Genomic DNA, 11130 nt, shown 5'->3' with positions numbered 1-11130 from the left:
TATACATACATACATACATACATACATATATATACATATATATATGTGTATAACTTCAACAGTTGTGTTTTGAAACATTGACATCCAAAGAGGCAGATTATTTATTGTCTGGCAGTGTAACCTGATTGATTTACATACCTTGCTGCTATGAATGAGAGGAGCTGCAATCATCAACTCCAGTGTTTTTACACAATGTGATAAAAGTTCAATAAACACAAGAGAAGGGTCCAACTATAGGTCTTTTGGTCATTTCTAAAAATGTGTCATTTACTATTATTTTGTGTATGTTTGCTTGTGTGTAAATTGGTAGGTTTTTTTTGCTTTGGATCTTTTTGGGCTCAGATGCCAAGGACATTTAAAGTGACATTTTTTATGCCAAAAACATTAAATATGATGTTGTGACTAGAACTATCCAAACAAAATGTCTGCAGCCTTAAACAATGCAATGAGATTAAATTCTGCTTAAACTGGTAGTGGTTGGATGTTATATTTAAACCGAATCTGCAGCTGGACTTATACTGAAATGTCACTGTAACAGCAGGTCTTGCTACTGAGATGTTAGAGCTAAGTCAGCATTTGAGCTATACCCTCCTAAACCCACTTGCTTTAGTGGCTTAACTGGAGTTTAGTCTTGAGTTTTTCTCCACTCCTAGATTGTCAACAAATCCTATTAAATGAGGAAGTGCTGGGTTTGCTACTTTGTGGTTTAGCCTATTGTAGTTTTTCACCACACGTTGGGTCAACAGACACCAGAGGGCTGTACCACGAAGTATTAGTGTTGTAGCGAAGTATGTTGTCCACCCTACAAGAGTGGCTCTGTTTTTAACCTGGTTAGGTCGCCATGGTAACTTCTGCAGCATACTTAACCTGGTCAGTAGCAGGTTAGGTACGGTTTGTTTCGGTTTCGGTTTGAAATCAGCTTATACGTTATATAGCCAACTGTAAAACTTCAGTTATTAGCCCGGGCTATAATTTGCTAAATCCACTTAACTCAACAGGTTTATATTTGGGACAGGCATCTATATGGGCTCTAATTTCCTTTTACACAAAACTGTTGCTCAGCAAAGATGGAAATACATTTAAATTGTTCTTTTAAACCCCCCCTTTTTTTGCATCTTTTGTTGTATGCTTGTATTACTTCTTTTTTGGTGCTCATGGTTAAAGTAAAACAAACTTAATAATTGAATTATAGAGAATCTTACATAGCCAACCATGTGTGTAGCATGTCCATATTGACAAATGTTTAAACATTTATATATGTATGCATTGTCTGAGCAGCACCATCAGCAGGCCAAATATCTTCTATAAAAAATGAACTGCGTGGTAACTGGGCCTCGATCTGAGACAGGCCTGTATTTGTCAAAATATGGAGCCACACTGGGCTCATAAAAAGGACTGGCCATTTAAATGGGACTAGGCTTATATCTGAAGTTTTACAGTATACACTTTAACCTGTGATATGAAGTAAAATTCAATGTGTGACTGACATCATTATACATATAATGATGCCTCTCACATTTAATTCCTACAGTCTGGCTTAAAGTCACCTCCTCACCTTCTGTGTCGCCAATATACCCGGTCTCCAAAATTTTATATGCATGGGTCAGTTTCAGGTCACAACTTTTGTGTGAGAAGTAGTGTACACCTTTTTCAGACTTCTCTTTGTGTTGATATCCAACAGCAGCAGGATGACTTTAAAGATTTAGTTCAGAAATACTTACAAGCTACCTACCTGTTAAGTTGCATTCACAGTTTACGTCCATGTCAGTGAAAACACATTTTCCCCCTGGCAACACAGATCCACGCAATCAACACAGTGTTAAGTTTCATTCATTCATTCATTCATGCATTCATTGTCCGTAACAGCTTGTCCTCGCAAGGTTTGCAGGGGGCTGGAGCCAATCTCAGCCTTTATTGGCTGCGAAGCTGGGTACACCCTGGACAGGTCGCCAGACTACCGCAGGGCTGACACATAAAGATAGACAACCTTTCATGCTCACAGTCACACCTACGGGCAATTTAGAGTCACCACTTTACCTGACCTGCATGTCTTTAGAATGTGGGAGGAAGCCCGAGAACCCGGAGAAAACCCATGCAGGCACGGAAAGAACGTGCAAACTCCGCCACGGACTGAACCTCGATCCAACTCGGGATTGAAACGGGGACCCTCTTGGGGACACCACCTTGCCGCCCCATGTTGAGTAATGGTCAGAAACATGTCTTTGCAGAACATTATGATGTCACAGTTGACCTTTGACTTATTGGATATACAATGTCAAAACTTCATCATTATATCCTTTTAGATATTTGTGTGGAATTCTTCTTCATCTTTTTTTTTTTTTTTTTACTATTTCAGCATGACAGGTCAGCAGTCTGACAGGTAAAGAGGGTAAAGTTCCGTTAGCTGCCCTGAGTCAAATTTCACCTGAGCCAGGTGGGGGCAGGCAGGGAGTTGTAGCCGGTTGAAAAAGGAGTTGAGCTCTTTAGCTCTCTCCATGTTCTCCTCAGCTACATCTTGATCAGCCACAAAGGAACAGAACAAAAGAGTCATTTAGTTAAGCACAAGTGGACTGATGGATGATGCAGCACTCTGAGTATTATCCCACGTTGTCATCAGCATCTTGCACTGATGTATTGATAAGAATGTGATCATCTGTTCCTGCATCACATTCTCACTTCCAGGTCACCAAAGAGGCCCACTGATGTTTGGAAAATGGCCCTTCATGTAAAAAAAACCTGAGTGTCTTTCGGATGTTCAGAATAGCATGTCAGTTGACGATCATAACATGCATTCTCTCTTTTCAAAATGAACCTCCATTTTTGCACAAAATGTACAGTTTCTGTTATTTTTTTAAATTGTAAAATACATGTAGGCAAGTGCAGGGACATATAAACAGACAAAACTAAAGTGAAGTGAAAACAGAATTTAACAAAAACAAAACAATAAAAAGGGGAAACAACAAGCATTCAATTTGATTAGTGTGCAGGAAAAGAGGCAAAAAGAGAGGTCCAGTAAAAAACTGTGTAAACAGATGTGTGTGTGTGTGTGTGCGTGTGTGTGTGTGTGTGTGTGTGTGTGTGTGTGTGTGTGTGTGTGTGTGATGGCTGTGTGACATCGGGATGATGAGTGTTTGCAGGGTGTGAGTGAGGGTAGATTGACATACTTTTTGTGTTCTCTGTTATCACTGCTCATTAGGGATGTAACGATGCATCGCAAGGCACTTAAAAATCCACTCAAAATATGTGAGAATCAAATCAGTTAAATGAAAAATTAACGGCAACACTTTTTTTGAACAGCACAGGGTGTAATCTACTTTTGACTTCCCTTGCTCGACGTATCACGTCACTACGTGTTCAACGTCCTACATCATGTCTGACACAAGAGACAACTCACTCCGCAAAGGCTCCGCAACAGGCAATATTGAAAAAAAAGATGCACCTTCCAGTTTCAAATCAGCAGTGTTGCAGCATTTGAACTTCCTTCAGTCATATAGTAATAAAGGCGCAAAGATAACAGAAAAGACAAAAACAGTCTGAAAATACTGAAAGAGGGTGTTGAACTACACAAAAAGTACAACTAACATTATGCTGCATGTGAGCCGGCATCATAGTGAGGAGCTCCTGTCAGCCCAGCCTACGCATGTTACTCTGTAACGACAACTACACAGCCAAACCACACTGACAAGCTGCAACCCCCCCAGCCAAATTGAGAGCCCAACTTATCACCCACAAGTGTGAAAAGACCAACTTAGCCTAGTTCTTCAAACTCGTTCTCTCTGCTTTCCCCTCAAGCAAAAGCAAACCTTTCCACAGCAGCAACTTCTGTTCCAGTGATTTTTAAAAATTTTTTTTTTAACAGCAGGGGACCTTGTGAACGTCCAGAAATGTATTCTTTGCAAAGTTTGTGTTTTGCATTAATACCCTACCTCAGAAATAATAATAATAATAAGGGATTTTTAAACTGGATATAGAAAAGAAGAGAAAATGCAATATTTTGTATAATATTTGTTTGGAATAATGAATAGAATATTTTTCCATCATAATTTTCTGTAATCTCATTTTGTATTAAAAAAAATATGAGAAAATCGTATTGTGAACCCAGTATCATGAATTGTATCGCATTGTGAGTTGAGTGAATCGTTACATCCCTACTGCTCATACATGTTTATGCCACCTATGTTCTCAACCTTTGTCCTAGGCTTCTTTGATGACATTTTTTTCTGTCTGATGATTAGAAGTCGCTTGTTTTTTTGCAACAGTCCCTGTTAATTTACACTTTAAAATCAAATTAATGCAACTGTTTTCAAGAGACTATAAAGTTAAAAATGAAAGAATGAAAAAACCTGTAAAATGTGCTTACAATTTTGAAATAATTCTGTAACATAATTTTAAATATGTAATTATAATAATTCTGAAGATAATTTTCTTTTTCACCTAGATATTTTTTCTAGCTTTGAAAAAATAATTATCCAAATCTACTAATTTTTTGCAATTCTTGAAAGATTTCTCGCCAAGTTGCTTATTGCACTTTTCCAATGTTTCTGAACAAAACTGCACTGATTTACTCAGGGTTCAACTGTTCAAATACTTGTGAAAAGAAAGCAGCACAAGAAAAGTGATGTTGCTCCAGGGTTCAAAGGGTTATCATGAGCAGTTTGTGTTTAGTCGCACGGAACTGAATTGGCACAGAGCGTCTTCAGGACGAACACAATACGACGTTGCACGCGGTCAGTCAAATGGGCTGGATCCTATCTCAAATCCTTAAATTGCATCCATGCTTTCCTCACTTCATCTTTTCCTTGAGTCTAAGCCCCACCCACCAGCGATGCATGGAGAGACGCAAGGAAACCAGGAGAGGAGAGAGGAAACGGGCACAGACGGTTTTAAGAGACATGAGATGACGTTTCCTTTGAAGCCCCTTTTTGATGATGGCAGCAGCTGATCAGCTGATTGGGCTGCTGTTGGTCGTTTGGGTGCACTACGATGCTCTCATAGAATTCTCTCCATGCATCCCTGGTGGGCAGGGCTTAGACTCAAGGAAAAGACACAAGTGAGGGAAGCATGGATGCAATTTAAGGACTTGGGATCCAGCCCTAGGCTCCTCCAGAAGCCTCCTGTCTCTTCCATCCTCGCCTCCTCCAAGTGCATTCGTACAATTGGAAGATCCTTCAAGATGGGGAGGGGAAACGATTTCCCTGTCACCAGAGGATGCAGGAAGGGAGCAAGCATAAATTAGCATCATGGAAAGGGCCATGGTTGCACCCAGAGCCCTTTAAGAGAGAGTCACGTCATCTCCATTCACTCCAATGGACCGTTTTTTCACAGCAGTGGCAGAATGTCGAGCATCTCAATAGTTCCCGGAAGTGGCATTAATTGCTAGCGGCGCAGTGGAGTTGTAGCACAGAAGACCATTTGTGATGGGCTTTAACAGGGTAATACTAAAAAAATCGTTTTTTATATTATCAGCATATCTTAGCTAAATTAACATATGCATTAAAGGATGATTGGATTGTATTGGATTGGATTGGATTATTTGTTGCTAAATTAGTAGATTTACGAAGCAATAACAGATATGCTAACAGAGTAAGCTAACGGTAGTACACTGTACTGTATATACTGAACACATATCGTTAGCCACGAACAGCCTGTTAATTTAAAATGTCCTGCTCTTGAATAATTTCATCTAACATTAAGGAGTTAAAGGGGAGAAAAGGCTGGTGTGATTTATTTTACAGCTCAGTGTGAGTTACATGTCTGCTTTGTTAAAGATAACATGGTGCTTGATAGCAGAGTGCTATTTTATGGTACATAAGTATTGATATGAAGTAAGTGTGCATATTTAAGACTAATAAACAATAGAAAAAAAGATTACTGTAAACAGAAATGTAAATTAGGGGTGCTGTTGACTCCATTTGTCTTTACTATGTTTCAAACAAAGGAAAAAGGAAAAAGCTTGGACACAGGGATGGGCAGGCTGACAAAGGATCAAAGTCTGATAAATTATTAAAAGAGGATCAATATTAGTAGGCCTATCATATGAAACACTATAGACAAATGCTGAGGTTAGCACAGCAAAAGCAAATTTCAAAGCGAGTAATTCACTATGATAACAACAAACACGACTAACAAAGCACTCAGCACTCATGGAATGCCTGTCAACCAATCAAATTGCTTGGTTGGAACTAACTGTTGTTTATATATATATGTTGTGTTTTACAATATATTTTATTTTTTGTATTTTAATCATATTTTAACCCTTATTTAGCACTCAGTCACTTTTTTCCATTGCCTCTGACTCTTGAGCTGCTGAAATGTTTGAATCTCCCATGTGTGAGATTAATCAATCTAATCTAACCCTAGCTGTTTACATTAATCTTCAAATATTAGCACATTTTACTTTATTTAATGAAACTACATATATTGTAAATCAATGCAGTTACTGACTGCTATTTAGCGAAAATCGGGGTTTTGACTTTCCATATTATGTATTCAAAGAGCGCCAGACACTTCCGGGAACTATTCGAAGCCTCCATGAGACACGTGACGCCCGAGCATTTTGAACAGTGCACTAGAATTAAGGACTCTGATTTTGAACTTCCGTTGTCATTGCTCTGTTCATTCTAGTGCACTAGTTGCACCAACTTCACATAGCGCAGATGTCTGAGCTACAGCAGCTGCAGCGGAGCCTCCGCGTCAACGGAGTGACTGAGTGAGTGAGAGAGAGAGAGCGCGTGCGAGAGAGAGGGAGGGATTGTGTGTGTGTCTTCAGTTTGCAGCGGTCCTCAGGCTGCACAGACGATCTTTGGGACGCACGATGCCTTCCCCGATCCCCGTGACCCGCTTGCTGCCCAAAGACATCTACCCCTCACTGGACATCGGGACTTGTAGCAGCCCGTTGACCAAAAACTCCACCGACACCACCTTACAAGTCCCTGTCCAGCGGCTCCACGGCAGAGTGGCCAGCCGGTTCTGGTCCACCGTAATCCACTGGAAGGAGCTGCGCTGCGTGCAACCTGTGGGCTCCGGGGGCTTCGGCTCCGTTTACAGGGCAGAGTACCTCGGCAGGACTGTCGCGCTGAAGAAAGTCAAGAAGTGCACTAAGAACAAGCTGGCGTCCAGGCAGAGCTTCTGGGCCGAGCTGAACGCAGCCCACCTGCGCCACGCAAACATCGTGCGCGTCATCGCGGCGACCACCTGCGTGCCGTCGGATTTTGGAGATGAAAGCAGCATTGGAACGATACTGATGGAGTTTGTCGGGGACAGAAATTTGCAGCAGATCATTTACGGCTGTGCGGAGCCGCTGGGGGGGGACCGATGGCTCCGGTACTCCACAGACATTGTACACGGCCTGCGGTTCCTCCACTCACACAGCGTGGTGCATCTCGACATCAAACCAGCCAACGTGTTGGTGTCCAGTGAAGACGTTTGCAAAATAGCAGATTTCGGCTGTTCTCTGAAAATGGAACGTGACTGTGAGGTGAGCACTCTCAGCCCTAAGCTGAGCCACGTCGGCGGCACATACACGCACCGAGCTCCAGAGCTGCTAAGGGGCGAGGGGCTGTCTCCTAAAGCGGATATCTTCTCTTTTGGGATCACCCTGTGGCAGCTGATCACCAGAGAGCAGCCCTACACCGGCGACAGGCAGCACGTGCTTTACGCGGTTGTGGCGCACAACCTGCGGCCGTCCGTCGAAAGACATCCGGTGTTTGGGTCTGAGCAGGGGCGGCTGTGCAGGAGTCTGCTGAGCCGGTGCTGGAGCGCCGAGGGCCGCTGCAGACCCACCGCCCAGGAGCTGCTGCCTATGCTGGACCAGCTGCGCTCCCTTTTATGACTCCTGGTGTGGCTGCAGAACATGTCTACTGACAGCCATGCACAGGTCAGCTTCACAGGACCGAGCTGTGGACTCGCCGTATTCTTCTGCTCACTTTCAAATGCCATATCTGATTTAAGAAAGCAATTATTTCCACGTTTGTTTGTTTTTATCAGTGAAAAGAGAATGTGTGGCCAACAAATAGGGTTGTAATATTTACACGACAAATCACTTATTGTAGTAAAATCAGCTTTGAAATATTTACTTATACATATTAAATATTTACTTATTTGATACAGTTTTGGTTGCACAATAGTCTCAAACCAGATTTGTTGTTTGTTGCACAGAGCGCTGGTAATTCTCTACTGAAGGGGCTCTGTAGGATTCAGCATAGACACTGTTGTCTCAGCACTCTGAGGCCTCAGTGTGCTGACAAGAAAGGCATCTATAATATATTGAATTTGGAGCAAAGTCCTCTTCTCTGACAGTGTCTTGAGAGAAGAGTGAGCACTTTAAATATTAAGGAAACCAACACTGACTCCTGGAGGTCCACATCTAAATTTGTTTAAATCTAGTTCATTATTCTAACTCAATGGCAGAAGTCCTTCACTTGTTGATAGAAAATAGATGTCTTTAAAACCATACACTACATGCACTGTTGATTCAGATGTGCACTTTGCCAGCACCTTTCAGTGGTTCAAATGTATTCAGTGTGCACAGTAAAGCCATCCCTCCAACCCTCCATACTAAGTCACTGGCTTTGTTTTAGCAATTTCTCTTAACTATGGAATCAATAAACTGTGATTTGGGTTTTATTTAATGAGATTGTAATGTGGGATTTAAGTTTGATAGGTTTTCATTAAAATTATTTTTATGCTATATATGTATTTTGCTTCTCAGCTCTTTCTCACATCAAGCTTACAGGTTGCCACTTTGTCTCCAGCTACTTGCAACTTTTTTATTAGTGAGTGCAAAGTGTACAACAAAAAAACAAGGTAGTGACAGGCAGCACGGGCTTAGAGGGTAGATCAAAACAAATGGACATAACATACAAAAGAAAATCAGGCATAATAGTATTTGCTGTAATTGATAAGATGGGTTTGCTTGTTCTCTCAACTGCGCTCATTAATTTTGCAACCAGCATTTTTGGGGCCAGCTCTCCTAAGCTGAGTTTTATTTTTGAGTGTGTCTAGTCTTGAAAGAACTTTTAAGGTTTTAAAAAAGGCGGTTGCTAACAAGTGGCTAAATGGGACTACAGTGTGTGTCGGGGACGCTAGACGCCATCACACCGCACACAGAAATTCATTAAACCCACTTGCCCGACATTACAGCTTTACAGAGTCGCGCTTGAACTTGTATAATTATCTGTTTGTAATATATATTTTTTGTGTTTTAAAACCCTCTATGGTACAGCGTTGCCACATGGCAACAACCCCATTTTAAGCCTTCTACACACAGATACTACATTCAAAGTTATGATGCAATGCATTAAAAAAGAGGTGGGGTTCTAAGTAAACCAATTGCAGTGTTTAAATTTGTCACATTACTTTCTATAGGCCATTTTGAAACCCTTTTCTGCAGACATCATGGACGGGAGGAGCCTCACCATTTGACGCCTAAAAATTCAACAAAAAAAGTGTTTTTTTGAAGTTTTTCAATGGGAAAAAAAATATACACTCAACAATAGGTTAGTTAAGTTCATTATCATGTAGTTTCTTGCACTGTAGTCGATCAATAAATAATAGAAAATGTTAAAAATGTGTACGTTGCCATATGGCAACACCGTACCATTATGGATTGCTAGCCTGGCATGTTGATAACATTTTGTATATAGGCCTACTTTGCAATTGCATTGGTGTACACTGATCTTCTATAGTCTCTAAACTATAATAATGCACTTTGTGAGTCCTTTCCACATTGCATATGATGATATTTGACACATCTTTCTTCCATTTACAGAATGAATGCAAATTTTTTTTATGGTACATCATGAAAAAGGCTGAACTAGCCCTCCCACTAGATGATAGTGAAGATGACAAAGAATTCAGTGACGAGGAAAATGAGCTGCTGGAAACACAGAGTGAGAGTGATGAAGACAGTGAGACCGATGAAGATTATGAGCCAGAGAATGAGGACAGTGGGGACAGTGAGGACAGAGACAGTGAGGGCAATGGAGACAGTGAGGAGAGGGAGGACAGTGAGGATGAAAGTGAAGTGACAGGTATTACCAGTAAGAGAGTGTAAAATGGGTAACATCTTGACCCTAACCCTGTTCAGGCTACTGGGGATTGTTTATACTATAACATGAGTTTTAAAATAAATGTTACATACAATTTTAAACAAAACTCATGTTTTCATTACTTTCCATTATGGTACGGTGTTGCCATATGGCAACGAACCCTAAAAACTACTAAAAAAATAATATTTTTTGAAAATGTCTCTTAATTATGTTTACTTGGTCTATTTTAAGACAAAAAAACACCCCAAACATTTTTTTACCAACTGGGATCATAGTGCGTACCATAGAGGGTTAACATGTTTTATAGTGTTTGTAGTGGTGACATTTAAGTCGTGCGACCGCAGTGTTGTTGGTTTATAGCTGAACAATAGCTTTTTCCTTCTGGAGATTTCATTTACGCTTCAAAACACACAAAAGTGGTGTTCATCTGTGAAGATTATTATGCTGAACAAAAACTGTAAGTATCATAAACTTGTGTTCGTTACAGGGCATGTTTTTGGCGATAGTCGAAAATCCCATTCAAAAATCCAGTAAGGTTTTGGACAAAGGAAACAGTGCGATGCCAACTTCCTGGTTGGCCTATAAAAATATGTCATCCCTTCACCACTCAGTTAAGACTGTGGGAGGAAACTCACAAAGACATCTGAAGAACAGAAGAATTTCAAACAGAAAGAACTCCGCTGATAAGGTGAGGGGCTTCGCCTCCGTAATGATGGGAAGTCAATCACATGAACGCTTGGGTCCAAAGAGGTCATTTTACAGAGCAGTTTTGATTTTATTTGCAGAGAAAACCCCAGAGCCCTGTTCACTGTAGAAAATGAACTGATGCAAAAAGACCTGGTCAGGTTTCACTGAACAAAGTTAGACATACAACTCGGCCTACCTGATTCTTAAAAGGCATTATAATCACACATATTTAACTGTTAGAGGCTCCTTTCTCCCCAAATAAAACTCAAGGGTCATCCTATCAGTGCAAAATTTCAATCAAATGTTTACTGGCAAGATAATATATTTAGAGGAAGCTTAATATAATCGCTGTTGAAGGTTGTATGATCCACTTGTAATATAATCCCTAGCCAAT

General features: G+C 40.7%; 2 protein-coding genes across 2 annotated transcripts in view; both read left to right on the top strand.

The window, feature by feature from the left end:
- The window catches only part of plag1 (pleiomorphic adenoma gene 1), a 23575-nt gene extending 23341 nt beyond the window's left edge, over positions 1 to 234 (top strand). Inside the window, exon 3 of the mRNA XM_042510470.2 lies at positions 1 to 234. This exon is cut by the window's left edge and continues 11017 nt beyond it. The gene's annotated coding sequence lies outside the window, so the exon portion shown is untranslated.
- Positions 235 to 6521: 6287 nt separating this feature from the next.
- On the top strand, positions 6522 to 8695 carry mos (MOS proto-oncogene, serine/threonine kinase). The gene has a single exon (XM_042510579.2). The coding sequence runs from the start codon at positions 6815 to 6817 to the stop codon at positions 7829 to 7831; it is 1017 nt and encodes a 338-aa protein (XP_042366513.1). The 5' UTR covers positions 6522 to 6814; the 3' UTR covers positions 7832 to 8695.
- The last annotated feature ends 2435 nt before the right edge of the window (positions 8696 to 11130 follow it).

The sequence above is a fragment of the Plectropomus leopardus genome, chromosome 21 (genome assembly GCF_026936395.1).
Source record: "Plectropomus leopardus strain MGB_pleo_1.0 chromosome 21, ASM2693639v1, whole genome shotgun sequence".
Classification (NCBI taxonomy): Eukaryota; Metazoa; Chordata; class Actinopteri; order Perciformes; family Serranidae; genus Plectropomus; species Plectropomus leopardus.
Note: the sequence above shows the minus strand (reverse complement) of the source record. Positions and strands in the feature narration are given on the sequence as shown.

Excerpts from the sequence above, each read along its gene's own strand:
- mos (XM_042510579.2), top strand. The coding sequence starts at position 6,815 with ATGCCTTCCCCGATCCCCGTGACCCGCTTGCTGCCCAAAGACATCTAC.